Raw genomic sequence first — 18,295 nt, forward strand, 5'->3', positions numbered from 1 at the left:
CCTAGCAGAGTAAAGACAGCTGAGTCTAGTTTACACAGGGTAACAGAAGGCTTAACTCACTTCAGATGTATTACTTTTAAAGAAACAGGCTGGCTGGACTTGGGAAAGCCCTTTTCTCTGGGCCTTGAAAAGAATCTGGTCTGTTAGAGTTTCCCCAACAGACCCAGGGTGGAGGTGGGGGAGAAATGGTAGTGCCTGGAGAATATTTCACATCCTGGTTACCTGGCTGGCAAGGACACAGTGAGTGGTAAAACTGTGCGAGGCTGAGACCTCCCACCCTTGAATGTTCAGTGCACGTCCAGTGCAGCAAAGGCTCCTTAGACAGTGAAGTGTCCCATTTTGAGCGAGCTTTGGTAAACTTGTCTGAGGGAACTGTTCCCAGAGTTTCTGAGCCTTTTGGATGCCATCTTAACTCCTCTGGGACAGCAGAAATGCACACTTAGGAAGGTGTTCACACCTGGGAAGGTGTCTTCCCCAGGCCTGTTGCTCCTTTAAGAACCATCTTTGAGCTTCTCAGCTTTCATTTGCAAAGGGCTAGTGGTAAATATTTCAAAATAGCCAAAAGATGCTGTGGGCATTGAGACAGATGTTGAATGACTAGGACCTTGCATCTGAGCCATCATGACCTGCACCAAGCCATCTCTGGAATATCATGCAGGCCCACTGCAGAAAGGTTTAAGGGTTTCTGTATTTGTTAAATAAATCTTCAGCTTTGGCAATGATATTTTCAAGATGCAACCATTTCTGATTCAGAGCTCTGCATTTCAGTCTGATGGTTCTCAAATACAGCCAGGCCCTAAGAACCACATGTGGTTCTTCTGGTGCAAGGGACAGAGAGTCCACTCTCACTGATGTTCTGGGAGTGATTTCTGGGAGGGTAGGAGAGCTGGTGGCTGTGAAAGTCCTTGTCTTCCTCACTTGGGCCTGTGTTCTAATACCCTTGTCTGAAAGGCAGCCAGAGCACTCCCCCCCTGCCCTCAGGGGTCTAATCAGACATGGCCAGAGCCAGGCCCTCCTGGGTCCATTGAGGACAGAGCACTGGCTGGATCCTGGTACTAGGTGAGCTGCTCCCTGTACCAAGCCCAGCCCTTACAGGATATGCGCTTTGCATATGATGCTTGAAAGAACTATGAGGTAGACATTTATGGAGTCATTTTTGGATAAGGGATTTGAGTTTTAGAGAATTTGCATCATTTGCCCAAGGTCACAAGGCAGTCAATTGGTAGTGGAAGGAGGTTTCAAGTCTAGCTGTGCCTGGTCCTGCACAGATCCTGCACCTGCGTGGCACCATTGTGTCCAAGTCCATTCTCGGGCTCTTGCAGAGACCCTGGGAGCAGAGACATCTCCGAAGGAGAGGAAACCATCTCTGTGGTTGTCTCGGCTGTGAAGCTCCTGAGAAACAGCCCAGCATTCCTGTGAGATCCTCAGCCTCTCATCAACAGGCTCCCACCTGTTGCTTCCCTTAACTGAGAAGCTTGACTGGGTCTTTGATCACAGGTCATAATAAGCAAATAAACAAATAAACAAAACCCTTGAAATGCTGAAGTTCAGCATTTCATCAGCTGTTTCTGGAAGGATATTTCCATGTCAGCATACAGCAGGTCAAAGAAGCCACCATCCCGCCATGTTCAGGACTCTGAAACCTGACGACCTTTTCGCCTTCTTCCTTCCTCCCTCCCTCCCTCCCTCCCTCCCTCCCTTCCTCCCTCCCTCCCTCCCTCCCTCCCTTCCTTCCTTCCTTCCCTCCCTTCCTTCCTTCCTTCCTTCCCTCCCTCCCTTCCTTCCTCCCTCCCTCCCTCCCTCCCTCCCTCCCTCCCTTCCTTCCTCCCTCCCTCCCTCCCTCCCTTCCTTCCTTCCTTTCTTCTTTCCCTCCCTCCCTCCCTTCCTTCCTCCCTCCCTCCCTCCCTCCCTTCCTTCCTTCCTTTCTTCCTTCCCTTCCTTCCTCCCTCCCTTCCTCCCTCCCTCCCTCCCTCCCTCCCTTCCTTCCTTCCCTTCCTCCCTCCCTCCCTTCCTTCCTCCCTCCCTTCCTTCCTTCCCTCCCTTCCTTCCTTCCCTCCCTCCCTCCCTCCCTTCCTTCCTTCCTTCCCTCCCTTCCTTCCTCCCTCCCTTCCTTCCCTCCCTTCCTTCCTCCCTCCCTTCCTTCCTCCCTCCCTTCCTTCCTTCCCTCCCTCCCTCCCTCCCTTCCTTCCTCCCTCCCTCCCTTCCTTCCCTCCCTTCCTCCCTCCCTCCCTTCCTTCCCTCCCTTCCTTCCTCCCTCCCTTCCTTCCCTCCCTCCCTTCCTCCCTTCCCTCCCTTCCTTCCTCCCTCCCTTCCTTCCTTCCCTCCCTCCCTCCCTCCCTTCCTCCCTTCCTCCCTTCCTCCCTCCCTTCCTTCCTCCCTCCCTCCCTTCCTCCCTCCCTCCCTCCCTCCCTCCCTCCCTTCCTTCCTTCTTTCCCCTTTCTCATCTCTTCCTCCTTCCCTTCCTCTTTCCCCTCCCCCTCTCCTCCTGCTATTCTTCCTTTTCCTGCTTTGTTTTGCAGTGCTAGACATTGAACCCAGGGCTTCTCCATGTGCTGCAAACCCTCTACTACTGAGTCATACCCCTGACCTCCTCACTTTTAAGTTAATCAGAAATTATTTGAACAGACTAGAAGTCAGATTGGCTGGCAGTCTGAAAAGACAGGCCATTCCGAATTCTATAGGAATAAAATAACAAAAATGTGTGTTTGTTTGTTTTGATTTTTAATCTCCAGAGAACATGGTGCTATCTATGGGATTATCTTGGGTCTTTGCAAAATTATCTCCTTAATATCAAGAACTCAGCATTGCCGGGGAGGAAGCTCCAAATGGTCTGAGAAGTTTTTAAATTTATATTGCTGTATTCGAGTAGAAACAAGCTATCCTTCATATGCTGTTTCTTCTTGAAATAAAAGTTCAGTGAACATCCAAAACTCTGCTGGCTCTTTACGCAGCTCACCGCTGATGCTTCCCGTGTTCCTCCAGGTGGGGATCTCCAGTTCACAGCTGGAGGCAGTGAGGTTCAGGAGGTTCTGACGTCTGCCCAGTGCAGCACAGCTAATGAGGTCCAGATCCGGGGAGTGGACCCTGATGCTTTAGCTCCAAACAAAAGTCGGGACTCCTGTCTGGGTCTTCTTGTCCTACGCCAGGCGGGTTTTCATGTGTCTAATAGAGAGTAAGAGGCTGGGCCTGCTTCTGTGTGTCCTACCAGGATCCATTCCTGTACAGGCTTTCAAAGATACCAACAAACCATGATATTCCAAAGTAATATCATGGGGCTTTGGTGTCCCCATCCAATAGACCTTCAACACCAGGACCGTAGCTGGTGTGTGCTAACTGAACACTATAGTTTGAAGGAAAACTACCTTAATCTGTCTCTTTCTCCTTCCAGCTATGTCTTTTCCAAATGTTATACATGGAAACTCATTTGTCCTTCCTGATCACGCATCTCTGTTTATCCTAAAAAAGCTTACAGAAACCAGGTGGTCACATGTAAATGCAAGATTTCACATGCTGAGCCAGTAGTAAGGGAAAATGAATAATGAACTAGTTTACAAAAGGGGTGTTTGCCTTTAGAAACTTGTGCCTTAAATAATTAGTGACAATAATGTTGAGGACGTTTCATTTCTTTACTTTTGTGCAGAAATTGCACTTTGCTACAGAAATGAGACACTTTAGGCTATGCATTTCTGGGCAGTTATGGCATTTCTCAGGTATGCAAAGTTAGTGCTCTGTCTTTATGAAGTTTTCTGGGCTGGGTTTCAAATGCCCCAAGCTCCCTGCTTGGCCTGCCTGAACAGCCACTGTCCAAGGCTGATTGCCTTATAGTTCTTCTTTGCTTTGGGCACCTTTTTTCTTTCTCTGTTGAATGAAAAAGTGCATGTCTTTTGTCTTTTTGTGTGTGCGTGTGTGTGTGTGGTCTCAATAAAATTCTGAACTATGACCATCAGACCCACCGAGTGGTGCTATGGGAACCATCCAACTTGTGGGGGGAGCCAATGGAGGAGAAGAGTTGCCAAGGGAAACAACTGATCGTTTCAAGGGGTCATCATTAAGATGCATGTACACCATTTTCAAGAATGATTAAAAGCCCTAAACAAACTGCCAGATGACATTTTATGAATAACACACCACATCCTGAGGTGCAGTAGGTCATGATAGGACAGGGCAAGGATTCACACTAGCTTTGTGCTTAAAGCCATGCTTGCAAGGTCACATTTCATACCTAACCCTGACCCCAACCCTCCCCAGCCTCCCATCTGCACCCACATCTAAACTGGACAGGTCTTGAAATCTAGATTCCTGGTTGGTCAGGAGCATTAATTACATTTATAGCTGAGGTTATAACAGGCTCAAAAATTTCCTGCTGTAATTGGAATATAGATTCAACACTTTTATTGAATGTCAAGGCACATTATTCTGCACAGCTGCTAGAGAGGCAGCGCTGAACGGATGCTTCTCTTCCATGACAAACACCTATTAAGCAGTCAGCACAACCTCTTCCCTCACAGTCCCTGACATCACCCTCAGGGCAGGCAGACACAGCACAGCGATTGCTGAATTGCGTATGAAAATTATAGTTTTATTGTCTATACAACTGAAGGTTTAACTCGGACTCCTGCCTCCATCCAAGCTGTATAAAGAAGCAATTCTTCTCGTAGAACAAATAAGCACAGTACACTATTGTAATCTAAGAAACAGGCACTATTTATGTACTGGAAAGCCTTGCTCTCACTAGGGCTAGCAGTCCAATGGCCCAGAAGCCACTATTTTAGCAGCTGTAGAAAGAAAGCTGTGGAAGTCACAAGTAATGAGGTGCTAAAAGCGGCAGAGACAGATGAGATCGCAGCACCAAGGAAACCTTCCTCTCGGCCCAGCACCCCGTCAGTTCAGCACGCACGACTCGTAGGTGGGCACCATGTATTTGATGTTGATGAAGGCGTCCTCCCCTCCATAGCGCTCAAAGGCTTCCAGTGTCTCCTGAATCAGGTCACCAATGTTCTCCCTCTTCTGTTGGCTGTAGTCAATGCCATCTCCGGAGTTCACTGGTTCAGGCAAACACACAAAGAGGCAATTATTTCTGGAAAGTGTCCCTATAAGTCCCACCCATCAATCCAAGCATTTTCCCTAACACTTAGTAGGAGACACCAACAGGTAACAATTCCATGTGATCTTGCAGGGATTTTAGGACTGGTGACGACACTACAAAAATACCGAAGTTCAGCATGAGTGATGAAAATTAACCAGCAGAGTAAATGAGGTGATTATAAACGAGAGCAAGATAGCCACAAAACAGGTTTCGAGTCAGGACTCTCCATCTGACTGTCGTGCACAGAGTGCTCTCCTAGGCCTTGGGCGTGTGTAGAACTGGGCAGGTGGTCCCATGTGGTTTGGGTGGACGTACTTTAGAAGGAGATGCTTAGCCAGTGCCTATGTTTTGCTGCTTTTGTACAGATGGTGAGCTCTTTCTCCTGTGAATATCAGAGACCCAAGCACTCAGTTAGCTGCAGTTGTTCCCATCTCTCTGGAGGGTGTGGGGTGGGGAGGAGATGGGAAGGGGCAGTGCTGTCCTTGTATGACTGCTGTTGAATGACCAGGGAAACTCTGCTGACAACTCCTAGTTACAGAATCACAGGGAGTTTGCGTCACTGCTGGTGGAAACTCTAAAACAAGGAGGTCCTGAATGAAATCCTACCGCCCAGAATCTGGCATTTTCTCTAAATGGCTACTGTGGCTGCCTTGTGGATACTTAAAGGGAAGGAAGTCTTAGGATGCCCTTAAAAGGCCTCGGGAACCTGCATCCAAGACTTTCCACTACTCTGCAAACTCCGTCTCCAGCTGTGTGGATGGGAGATACCTGATTGCCCAGAGTGTGAGATGTCTGGGGGAATTACTGAGAGCGTGGGAGTCTGACCAGAGTTCACCCAGGGATTCCAGAATATAAAACTTTCAGTTTTCTTCTCTACACAGTTGTTATACCCTTTCTATTGCATTCTGTTCATGAGTTTCCAAGGGCTTCACCATATTATTCTCCCTATAGGTGAGTCGTTATCCTGCCTCTGCAAAGTAACTCACACTTCCAGTCTTATCTGTGACATAAGGAAAGGCCCACAAGGTGGACTACAAGAGGCCAGAAGGATGAGGACGTAATCTTAGGTCTACGAATGCCTAGGTGCAGGGGACCACAGTGAGCTTGGAAAGGTGTGTTTCTTCAGAGGAGGGACTGGTTTCATTTTCCATTCATATTTCAAATACAGCCCTAAACTGTTTATCTAGTTTGAATGTAAAAATAGTAGAGGTTAAAAATAGCATTTCAAACTTTTTAGGCTCCAGTAACTTGGGACATTTCAAAAAGATTGGGTGATGGCTTAGACCAGAATAAGTGTAACAATTATAATTCCATACAGCATAGATAAGTAGTTCTTTGCCTTCATTTTTCCAGAAATCTATTTGAGAAACATCACTGTCTTCTGTAATACTGAGAAAGTAAATTGCCATCCCGATTAGTTTCATTTTGGCAGGGGCGAAAGAAGTCAGAAATACAACTAATTTTCAAGTGAAATTACACTGTGAGTCATAGGACTATGAAACACACTCACTTTTCATTAAAAAATGGACTGAAAATGGCTCATCATTTTCAAAACCATGAGTAATTAGGTTTTGTTTTTCTTTCTCATGGTGCAATCCTTTCTGCTACCACACAGGAAGCTGGATTTAAGTCAACTTAAAGTTCAATTTATAAAGTAGATAGTCATTCAAAATATCTGAACATATATCTCAAACAACAATATTTGCAATATAGAATACCAAGGAGCCAAGAATTTTGAACAAGAGTCTTGCCCTGTTGTTTTGGAGCAAACCAACAGAGATCACTTAAAAAAAAAAAACTCAAAACTTAAAACTTGTTGTTTTAAGATTGGCATGGTTGTCTGAGGAGAAAGGATGCAGTTGGTAGTGATGACTGTACCACAGAGGACCCGTGTGGTGCTCTGCTCTCCAAGAGGAGAGGGTCTGGAGAAAGCTTCAGTTTGGCAGGTGTAGATGTGGTTGTTGCTGGGGCCAGCACAAAAAGCAACAAAGGAGTCAGGAAAAGGGACAGGAGGGAGAACACCATATGACAAGGGAGACAGATAAGGATAAGGGAGAATGTATCTGTTAGGAATGACATCAGTGTCCCAGGATTCCAATCAGAGTGGGATGAATTCCCAGGAGGTCTTTGGCAGCTGTATGTCTCCCTTCCCCCAAATTACATTCCTGATAAACACAACTCGTGATCTTTGATGCACTTAAGGAAAATGTGGCAGATCTACGTTTGCATAGGACAGCCGAACCCACAGCGTACCCCCAAGGGCACCTGGAAAAGAAAACTGGTGATGAGGCTGAGTGGTGACAGCCTTGATCCAGCTCCTTATGGACAAAAATACATATACTATCAGTAATAAATGGTGTCTTTTGTTGGTGTATTAGTCAAAAGGTCAAGAACTGAATAGATCATGGGGCAGACATGTTTCCTGATGTGAGCTAAGGAAGTTTGGGGAGTTTGCACACAATGCAAGGCTTAACACACCCCATTTTTTTCACTGCCTTCCAGAAAGCAGCAAATATTTCATATTCTTACTTCTATGTAGCTTTTTTTTGTTTCTCAACAGTGTATAAACCCAGATGATAAAAGAATAGAACAGAATAGAAGCTGCTTATTGAAAAAGCAAGTTGGAGTTGAAATCTTCTGTGATTGCAGAATCATTGGGGCAGAAAAGGACCAAAAAAAAAAAAAAAAAAGAACATCTTCCTTATTTTGCATGCTGTAATGATGACACTGCACAGTTTAGTGTGAAGCTATGCTGAGAGGCAGGTGAGTAATGTGATCTTCATTTCAAAACTGCGATGTTGTCAGTTTCTTTGAGAACCTGAAATTGAGGTGATTAGTTTGAGCTCACCATTTTAAATACAGATGACACTGTTGGAAAATATGTTTGTGAGAATAGGACACTTAAAAAAAAAAAAAACAACCAGATGGTTATTTACAATTGTCAATTCTGATTAGGAAGATGACATTTCAATTTAGGAAGCTGGGAGTCTATTTTACGTTCAGCAGTTAGAAAGATACATTGATGATGGTGATGGAAAAGATATGTTTTATTTATAACCAAACAAACAGGGCTGTAGGAAGGGTTTAAACCAGACTTCGTGCAGTAAAAGTGTGATAAGCAGAAAAAAGACAAGGGAGACAGAGGTGTTCTCAGAGAGCATGCACACAGAGGTGACTACTGCCCTGGTTATTTAAACACATTTACGACTCTAAATGTTGTGTTTTTGGTCATTAAAAATATGCTTTTTTTTCTATCCAAGCCTTTTTGAACTGTCCTGACTTGGATGTTTTCTCCTTCTGATACCATTTGGGTCAGAACAGGAGAGGTTGTAGTTCCCAGTCCATCCACCCATGCCACCCTTCTGGTGCATGAACTCAGCTCATGCCTGTGAAGTAACTACGGTAACACCTTGTCACCACGGGCCACCGAAAAGGGCAGTTACATAAGGCACATTTACATTTCACACAGATATCTGCTGCTTGGTGGACATGGGCCAGCAGCAGACTGGGATCACGTAGAATTTCGATGAAATATTCTCACTGTGGCTTTAAATTCTAGACTGTATGCAAACCACATTCTTTTTCTTTATTCAGTTACCGCTGTTACTGGAAAAAGAAGAAAAAAAAAATCAAAGCAAGGGAAACAAAGTCAGAAAGAAAGGATGATTGTCCTGGCCACAGCAGGTTCTCCCCAAGCCAGAGCTGGGACTGACACTGAAGCATTGCTTCTTGGTGCTGAAGAGCTCCCACGGCCTTGGCAGCAACTCTACTGTGTCCGCCGTTCTCTCTGCAGACCTGGCTCCCTGCTAGGCCCTCCAGGGTAATGCCTGGTGAGAAACGCTAAAGACCCTTGTCCCTTGGGGACCTTGCTGGCTGGTTAGGGCAGCTAATTCACCACCTTCCCTATAGGACACAGCAATCACTTGTCCCCACTGGGAACGATGTGTGGGTGCTTGCACCCAGGCCTCCTGGAGCCTTCCCTGTGGTGTGCGTCTGTCTCCTTGGGTGTTGTGTTGGAGACTGGACCCTGTGCCTGGAGACAACCCTGACTCACTTGTCTTAGCCAGATGCCAGTCTCTTTTCTTCAGAAAAGCAGTTAAGAACACTCAGGTGGTCCCCTGGGAGGCTTGGGGACAGTTCAGTTCACATTAGGATTTTTCTGACTGGAATGCTTAGTGGGGAAATACTCTCACTGGTAAATGTGTAGATATTCTTATGAATAGTAACACACAATGCCGTTATTTGGAAATGGAAACCTTATTTTAGTCATCAGAAGTGTGTTTAATGCAAGTAAATGCTTACTTTAGGATGTTCTCCCAATATACCTGCAGTGCTGTTCATTGGATAACAAACAGATGAAGTAATTTATGAAACTTACAGGTACCTTCTGGTATTGACTAAGGAAATAAATGTCTCATCTCAGGACAGATGTCTGACATGTCCAACAGTGGCATCAAATGCTCTCCAGGAAGGACAAGAGCACACAACGGGAAGGAAATGTCACCCCGTACACAAGGAAAACATGGCCTGCCCCACCTCCACCTCTCATGCCTGAAGTGGTCAGAGGGTTGGAGATTTTTAGAAGTCAATGTACCCATCATTCTAAAAGGAAATGCCATCTTAGGAAACTAAGAGCCAGCTGAGCAAATCAGGACATGACCAGGGAAAACTCAAAGGATGTCCAGATTTTCCTTACCAATCTTTGTTTACACAACACACCAACTTCTAGAAGCTCTGACTTTATGAGGTAACTCTCTGAGCTCGTTAACAAAAACGGCTCAGGTTGCCTCTCAAGTACACAATAGTGCTTTAATGAGCCGCAGGAACTGAGATGTCTTGCGGACAAATAAAAGGATGAGTAAGCAGACAGAATCCCGTTCACCTTAGCCGTGGGCAGTGTCAGCCACTGAGGCCAGGTGATTCTGAGTGCACCTGAGGCTGAATTACAGTCAGAAAGCTGAGGCTTTGAAACTACGGACTACTGGGCATCACCAGCTGGTGACGCCCTCCTTGGTCTACCACTGCTCCTCTCCTTTGTGTGTGGTCAAGGGTAGCCACTCTGCAATGTGGTACTTGACAGTGAGTCCATGCCAAGCCCAGGTCGAAAAGGAAGCAAACTGCCCAAGCACCTTTGTCCTGCTACATCTCAGGGTGACAAGTGCAGCAAGAACTCTCTGTTGTGGTGCTCACCCACTGTGGCTGGGTGAGCACACTGAAGCATCACGGAGTGGAATTTAAAAAGTGCTTACAACACATGCAATTGTATCTTTCTGGATCACAAAAGTCATGTTTTAGCCAGGTGCAGGTGCAATGCCTGTAATCCTAGCTACTTGGGAGGCTGAGATTGGGAGAGTCATGGATGGAGGCCAATCCAGGTAAATACTTTGAGAGATCCCCATCTTCAAAATAACCTGACCAAAATGGACTGGAGGAATGACTTGAGTGATAGAGTGCCTGCTTTGAGAGTGTGAAGCCCTGAGTTCAAACTCTAGTCCCACCAAAAGAAAGAAAGAAAGAAAAGAAAAAGCATGTTTTAGGTTCTTAAATGCTGAACTAAAATACGTCAAGAGCTCTAAAATTTCACTGAAAAGGTCCATACCCATCAGAACCTGTGACCTTTGATGGCACTGTTCACAGTTAACACTGCCTCCTCCCCATGGGGTCATAGTGGTGTCACTGCTGCAGGAGAGAAAGTGAGCCCTGGGGCCTGGTTCAGGTCTTGGCAAGTATGTGCAGGCAGAACTAGCTGAGCGAGCCTCAGTACCAGATGGTTCTTGGTGACAGTGAACCATGGCAAGTTTTCCACTGGATGTTTCTAAGGCGCTGTCCCCTTCAGGATCAGTAGATTTACCAGTCAGAGACTGGGCGGCCTAGAACAGCAATTCCCTGTTGGCACTAACATTCATTTAAGTAGCTGTGCTGGGTGACACGTTTAATCCCAGCACCACTCAGGAAGACTGAGCCAGGAGGAGTGCGAGGCTAGGCTGACCTACATAGTGAGACCCTGTCTCAAAACAAAACAAACAAACAAAAACTTATAATGTTTGACAGTTTAGAAATGATTGCTTTTGAGTTCTTTTGTTTGACATGGGGTCTCACTGTTCTGTCTGGGCAGGTCTAAAACTCCTGGGCTCCGGTGTTCTGTCTTTCTACCTCAGCCTCGAAGGGTGCTGGGACTACAGCCGCAAGTCACCGCACCTGGCTGAATTATTTTTCTTCTGAATTTGAACTAAGGGGGTGGGGGAAGTGGGATGCTGATTCATTTTATTTTTCATGTTTTGAATTTTAAAACCTACAGTGTCCATATCTGTTTTGGCAGAAAGCAGTTTTTATATGGAGTTAGCTTGGGCTTAATTTACTTTATAGGAATGGCCTTCCCTGTTCTAGAAAAAAGCATTTCTGCATTTCCTCCACGAAGTCTGGATAATGGGAAGCAACTGTGAATGCCAGCCCCATCTTTTCAAGAGGTAAGAGGATGGAGGAGAAAGAAAAGGGACCAAATTCATTTTTTACATGGAGTAAGAGAGGAAGGCTTTGAGGGCAATATGAATTTCTCTGCTTTTAGAATAGTCAAAGAGATGTTTCCTTTTTTTTTTTTTTAAAGCTTTGTTGGTACTGTAAGGGAGTGACCTTTCCCCACTTAATCATAAGTCGAGTCATCCCACTGGGAATTCTGGGTGTTTCTGTGTTGGGGCCACTCCCAGTCACTGCCCCTCAGCTGACTCCACATCCTCTTGCAAACGGGTTTCCTGCAGACCCTGGAGGATGGCCCCCACAATGGATACTTCCAAAGTCTTGGTTCCAGTGTGTGTGAGTCAAAAATGCCATGGTTTTCAACCCCAGACTTATAACAACCATGGCATTTGGCATGTCAGAGCTGCCCAAGGGCTTAAACACTTCGAATCTTCTCAGCTCTTGTTGACATTAATGAAATTCACAAGATTTCTTTCCTCTGAAGATGAAAGCTTTGAAGCAAGCCCTGAGTTCCCAGCTGGACATCCCGCTCGGCTCCTCTCTCTGACACCAAAGCTGGGGACAAGAGCAGGAGACCGCTGAGCCAACCCGTCAGAGGGAGCTCCTGAGGCCTTTGTACCTGCTACATGGGTCACCAATCACTCATGGAACCGAAGATCCCATGGCCTTGGTCCAACCATATTCAGTACCTGAGTTTTCCTCAGATAGATGACAATGGCTGTCATTTCCCAATTGCAATTGCTTAGTTAACAAGCTGGAGTATGGTGTAGTGGTGAGGACGCTGAACTCAGGCGAATAACCTAGGGCAAATTTTTTAGTAACTTAGGAGCTGTTTCATCGTGTGAAGCTTGTTCACCTTCTTTGAGCCTCAGTTCGTGCCTCTGTGTAAAGAAGGGACTGAACTTTGAATGACCTCTGCATCCTCCCCATCCTAACCCCGCCTCGTATAATGTCTCAACACAACTTTGGAACGAGCACTTGGAGTGATGGTTATTCAGTGGATGACTTGTATTTCAACTGAAAACATAAGCACAGAGCAACTATACATAATTCTTCAAAGTAAGTCACAAATCTCGTAAGCATCAACTTCAGCTTTCAAATCGAGTTCTAAGAAAACTTGAAAGGACTAAATGTTTACGAAATTAATTCTAGTTAAGAAAGAGAACACTGTCAAAACGCAAATTATTTGTTGACTCACTACAAAATGTTATTCCATTCCACTATTTCATTTCATTCGTATGGCTTATTATTCCTGAGAATAATATATGGGCCGTTTTTTTGTTTTTGTTTTATACATGTCCAGTTGACAATGATTTGGTCAAGACTAAATAAATAGGTGGATTCACCAATTTATCCTTCTACAGGATGAATATAACTATAAATTCTTCAACAAATTGAGCTGAATTCAAGCTGAGAAGGTGATAACTTATCTCTTTTCTTGTTAGCCAACACAATTCAATGAACAGAGCAGAGAGTTCTAAATTGTCTACTTTAAGTCTATTCCCTGCTATCTTATCTCACTGTAGAGTAACAACAAGAAGACAATGTCACTTATACAGATTAGGTCCTTTTAAACAAAGAACAGCTGTATGAACTAAATCTACTGCCCCTCCCCTTCATGGAGAGGAATACTGAGGTTTGCAGAGTAAGGTGATTAGGTAAAGTGATTCGCACAGCAGGTGAAACTGGGATCCTGAAAAACAGGAATTGAGGCAGGACTCTGCTAAGTAGAAGGGTAATGGGAAGGTTTAAAGGACCCAAGTGACACTTGCCATCCCAGGATGCATGCGAGGTAGCAGAATGTCTGCCTCTCTACTCACAGAGTTTCGGCCTCGTTGAGAAGGCGTGTCATGGTGACCATGGGGCAAATTCTAGGATTAATTTCCCATTTCATGCCTCCCATCTTTATGAACATTTTCTATGACATTTCTAGACCTGGTATGTATTAGTCTACAGACGAGGAACTTATGGGGCTTCAGTGTATACGAGAGAGAACAGCAGCCTGAGGGTCACAAGGGATGCCCAGAGGCACTAGGTTTGGCACCAATAGGGTAAGGAAAGTAAGGAGCAGGAGTCTTGTAAGTATTCCAGTGGCCTTTCTGTATTCTTAGAAGCAAAACCAAAAGCCAAATTCAAGCCACAGATGTAGCAGAAGTTTATGAATCAAAGTTGAAGATGTAGCTCAGTGGTGTGGACCTGGCCTAGCTTGTGCAGAGCCCTGGGTTTGATATCTAGCATTCTTTATTGTTTCTTTCTTTTTTTTTTGCTATGGTTATTTTGGAAACAGAGTTTTGCTTTTTGCCCAAGCCAACCCGGGCAGAAATCCTGCTGTTTTATTCTTCCTACTATAGCTGGGATAACAGGCACACCACACCCCACCCAGCTATTGGTTGAGATGGGAGTCTCTTGGACTTTTTTTCTGGGCTGGCCTGGAACCACAATCCTCCTGATCTCACCTCCAGAGTAGTTAAGATTACAAACGTGAGCAGCCAGCACACATCTTAAGGTTTCCATTCTTGATGAAGGATAGGGGGTCTCTGGTTTTCCTTCAGGGCATTGTTTCTTATGATTCTCCAATAAAACTTCAAGAACTAATGCTGTAGGAAGGTGCTAGAATGGGTCCCATGAGGAAAATACTGATGTGTCATCTGTTGGTAGAACAGGCCCTGAGTCTGAGCTCAGAAGGTTAGAAATTGTCTCTCTACTTCATTTCATCTGTTTTGCAATGTCCCCTTGATATAAAGTGGGGTTTATCTGAATCACCCTTAAATTTGACAAGAAAAATTTCTCCTTTTCCAAAGTAAAAAATCAGAATGCACCATTCACTTTATTAGCAACCTTTGCTATAAGAAGAAGAAAATGTTGGATTTTTATAGAACTTTCAGTTAATATTTAAATTTTATTTAATGTAATTTCTTCCATAGCTACATGGTCACTTTCAACCAGCTCAACAAAACAGCAAAAGAAGTGCTTTTCACTGGAAAGAAAGTACTGCCCGCTTCTTCCAGGAGTGATGCAAACCTATTGAGATAATAGCAATTCCCTAAGACTGGTCCTGAAAGCTGTTTCAGTGATTCAGAATGGCAGAAGTTCCTGCCATTCTCCATTCCCAGGAAGCATGAGTGATACCACACACAACCCATTTTTCAGCCCTGGTTTTTATTTTCTGTAATTGAGGCAGAAAAATGAAAAAAGAAATCTCAGATTTCTAACAAGCGTTATCAGCAAACATGGTAGATTATATTCCCTACAGTTTGCATTTCTCAAATTATCTTTGTTAAAACTTTCATTTGTATAATGAGCTGAGGACACAGAGCCTTTGCGTATCCAGCGTCACAAGGAAATGTGGTTGAGTGGTTGTGGATGAGAAGCCTGCCAAGCAGGGCACAGAGCCAAAAGTAGAAGACTTTTATGGCCTTGATGTACTCTTTGTTCTATTGAAAAAAAAATAATGAAATAGATAAACTCCCTAATTGTGCTTACAATGAAAAAACATTCATTGTACCGTCATATCTCTTCTGTGTTTCCCAAGTTACTTGGGATATATCTCAGCTTGCCTAAAGAATCTACTCTTTGAAAGTTCTACAGTGAATTTATGGGTACAGAATTTGAATAGATTTCCAAACCATTAACTGGAAATTTTAGAGAGGAGGAATATTTCTCATCAAATGAACTCAATTAATGCAAAAATAATATATTTAATGAACGAACCAAAGCAATCTGCTGTGCTAAACTGGGTGAGCTGCTGTAAATGGAACAGAGTTAAAACTTCAAGCCTTCTATAACTGTCTCAGTTTAAAATAACCTTGAGATATCTTTCAAAGCTCTGACTATCAACTTTTATCAGCTTCCCCCCGGGTGAGTTAAATGTGGCCAGAGACGTCCCCTTTGCCACCAGTGGGACTTGTCTAGCAATGTTTGTACAAATATTCAGGGGCCTGCTGAAGTCCACTCAAAGTTTGGGGGAAAGGGCAAGAGACAAGGGAGGGGAGGCAAAGTGAGAGACAGACAGAAAGAGAGACAGAGAGACAGAGACCAACTGAGGGAGAAAATTTCAATGTGGCTGCTTAATTTGCCATACAGCAAAGTTGGGTCTGCACAAGAATTGACACTAAAGCTTGTCGGAGTGCTGATAAGTGAAATATGCTGACTTTTGATACTTTTGAATAAAGAATGTTTATTTGCCTGTGTTACATTTTTATCTCCTAAAATTCCTGAGTTTAGTGTACTCAATTGCTTTCCTCTGAATCAGGACTTTGCGTAGGTGAGAGGAGACAAAGACAGCATGGAAATAAAATGATAGTGTATGCAGGGTGAGGGGACAGGGTGGAGGCTGTGTCACAAGGACGCACAAGCTTCCTGTTGAACCCAGATGGCTCTGCCTCCCAGCCCCACGTGGCCCACTCCTGTACGGAATCCCTCTGAGGGAAACAGGAGAGATAATCTGTGGCAGTAAGAACGGGTGCAAGGATAAGTACGAGAATGTGTGCTGTGTTTTTAGTGTTATAACAAGCTATTGATAAATTCTGATAATTATAACTGCAGCTGCTTATTTTATCACTACTCTGGCTCCCAGAAAATAGCAGATTGTCCCTAATTTATCTCTCCTCTGGGAAGGGACAGGAAGAGCAGTCCCAGAGCACACCAGTGAGCAAAACTTGGCTTGGTAGTTTGATAAAATGGGCTCACCCTGCAACCTCATGGACGGGGCTGCTAAAGCAGACTCCTGTGGTGTCCTCAGGTCATGTGCGAGGTGAGAAGAAGCACCATGGACTCGCCGTGGATGTGGTGTCCTAATGGATGGACCATTACTGAATCTCAGCTGCTGTTTCTAGCCTGGACGAGTACCTGGCCCCATTCAAGATCCTTGGCTGCAGGATTTATGCAAGCAATTAATTGTGAGCTTACACTCAGTCATTTCACTTCCCTGTACCGTTCAGTACATCAGTGCCTCAGTGAATGGGAAAGGGGACTGGTTCCTGTTCTCCCATAGCAGCAGTCAGGCTTGGCTAGGTGAGGGCTGGTGGCCCTGTTTCCTTCTCTTGTGCCTCTACCATGTTCTGGTTTTTCTAATCTCAGGAGGACAGCTCACTGTCAGCCAAGTCACTAGATTGCTGGCTGACTGTGAGATTATAGTTCTAGCAAATCCATAGGAAAAGCTGGGTTTTACTTTTGCATGTGCACCTGACTCAGGTGCCTCCAGCCATAAAGGTCATTATTTTGTAGCATTCCTAAGTGCTTAATATTTGCAAAATAATTCATATTCAAATTCCTTTTTACTACTTAATATATACATTATAATACCAATTTTATATGAGGGAAATAGCTGGAGGGAGAGAGAGAGAGAGAGAGACAGAGAGAGAATGACCATCCATTGCCTGAGGCTGACCATAAGGAGGTAGCTATATCAGGGAGGAGAGCATCAGAAGACTTGGGTCAGTACATGGATCCTGACCTGTCCCTGGGGGAGAAGAGAGCACTGGAAGGGAGTCACTTAGAAGACTTACCCTACTACTTCTTATACTGCAGCTAAAATCTCTGTGCCCACAACCTGCTCTGCATGGGTTGCTATGCTCACCTCCTCTCCCAGATTCTTCAAGGCCATGGCCCTAGGTCCCTCGGGATAAGAGTTGACCTCAAGCTCTCAACTTTGCAGAGCAGCCTCAGGGCCCAGAGGAAACTGGGGTGAATTTCCTGGCAGACAAGCACACTGGTTGAACTGTCTTTAGGTCTCATGCCTGCAAAGCCAGGTCTGGATGATAAAGACCCCCGCATGAGGGAGATGGAGTCCTGGACAAAGGACTTGCCCACGGCCTCTGTATGAGTCATTGTGCGTAGTTTCAGTCTCTTAGACTGCACTGAGTCGCTTTGTTCCCACACATGCTTCTATTAATGGGACCTGGGTCTCTAGACTCAGACCTGCCAAGTGACGGTCTGAGCTGTTCGTTTCCACTTTTATAGACCTTCAGCTCAAAGAGGTGGCACTGAGGGTGGGAATTTCAGGAGTTAAGGTTCCTGACGCAGGAAGCCTGAAACAAAGGCAGGAGCAGCAGGCATGTTCGCCCACGTGGTCTGCCTGGGGTTATAAGGAGGAAGAGTGGGCGATGGATCTGGTGTCACCACAGAGGCCAGAAAGCTTGCCAGTCCATAAACGCAGACTGGCCTGACTCCTGAAATTCCTTCCCACCATTAGCACTGTCTCTCTGAGCTGAGGGCCTTAGAAAAATGGAAAGTGACATAAATGCAGACCTGACATAATGTGACCTTCCGCAACATCCGTGAGAATCAGTAGCTGTTGTAAACCCGCTTCTCATTTGAGGATGGGAAGAACGAGACAAGAGATCCAAGGAGGGAGCCAGGAATCCATTCTAACTTGAACTTGGATGTCATCCTCATCCTCCAACTTCTGCTATGACTTCAAGAAAACCACCAGGGTCCTAGTGTTCCAGGAATTGAGGATGGGGATGGCATTGGACTCGGGTGGGAGCCAGGGGACTTCCATTCTTGGGGAGGGATCAGGTAATGCCAATCATTAAGCAAGAAGCTATCAGCACATGATGTTCCAGCAAGGAACAGAAACAAGGAGATGGGGTAGAGAGGGACCAGGAGGGGTCATGCTTTGGCAGCATGATCTCTGGCAGATCTTTTTGGGAAAACTAAATCTATGCTGAGACCTGTGTGTGCAAGAAACCAGCCTGGGAGGGCGTGCTGTGCAGAACAGCAAGCGCAAAGGCC

General features: G+C 45.1%; 1 protein-coding gene across 2 annotated transcripts in view; it reads right to left on the reverse strand.

The window, feature by feature from the left end:
- Positions 1 to 4,344: 4,344 nt before the first annotated feature.
- Pacrg (parkin coregulated) overlaps positions 4,345 to 18,295 on the reverse strand; it is a 490,523-nt gene continuing 476,572 nt past the window's right edge. Inside the window, exon 4 of one of the 2 annotated variants that reach the window (XM_074070876.1) lies at positions 4,345 to 5,042. In XM_074070876.1, coding sequence (XP_073926977.1) covers positions 4,882 to 5,042 — 161 coding nt within the window. In that variant the 3' untranslated portion in view covers positions 4,345 to 4,881. The remainder of the gene's footprint in view (positions 5,043 to 18,295) is intronic. The other variant, XM_074070865.1, reaches the window with a different exon arrangement.

Source organism: Castor canadensis, chromosome 1 (genome assembly GCF_047511655.1).
Source record: "Castor canadensis chromosome 1, mCasCan1.hap1v2, whole genome shotgun sequence".
In the NCBI taxonomy this organism is placed as follows: domain Eukaryota; kingdom Metazoa; phylum Chordata; class Mammalia; order Rodentia; family Castoridae; genus Castor; species Castor canadensis.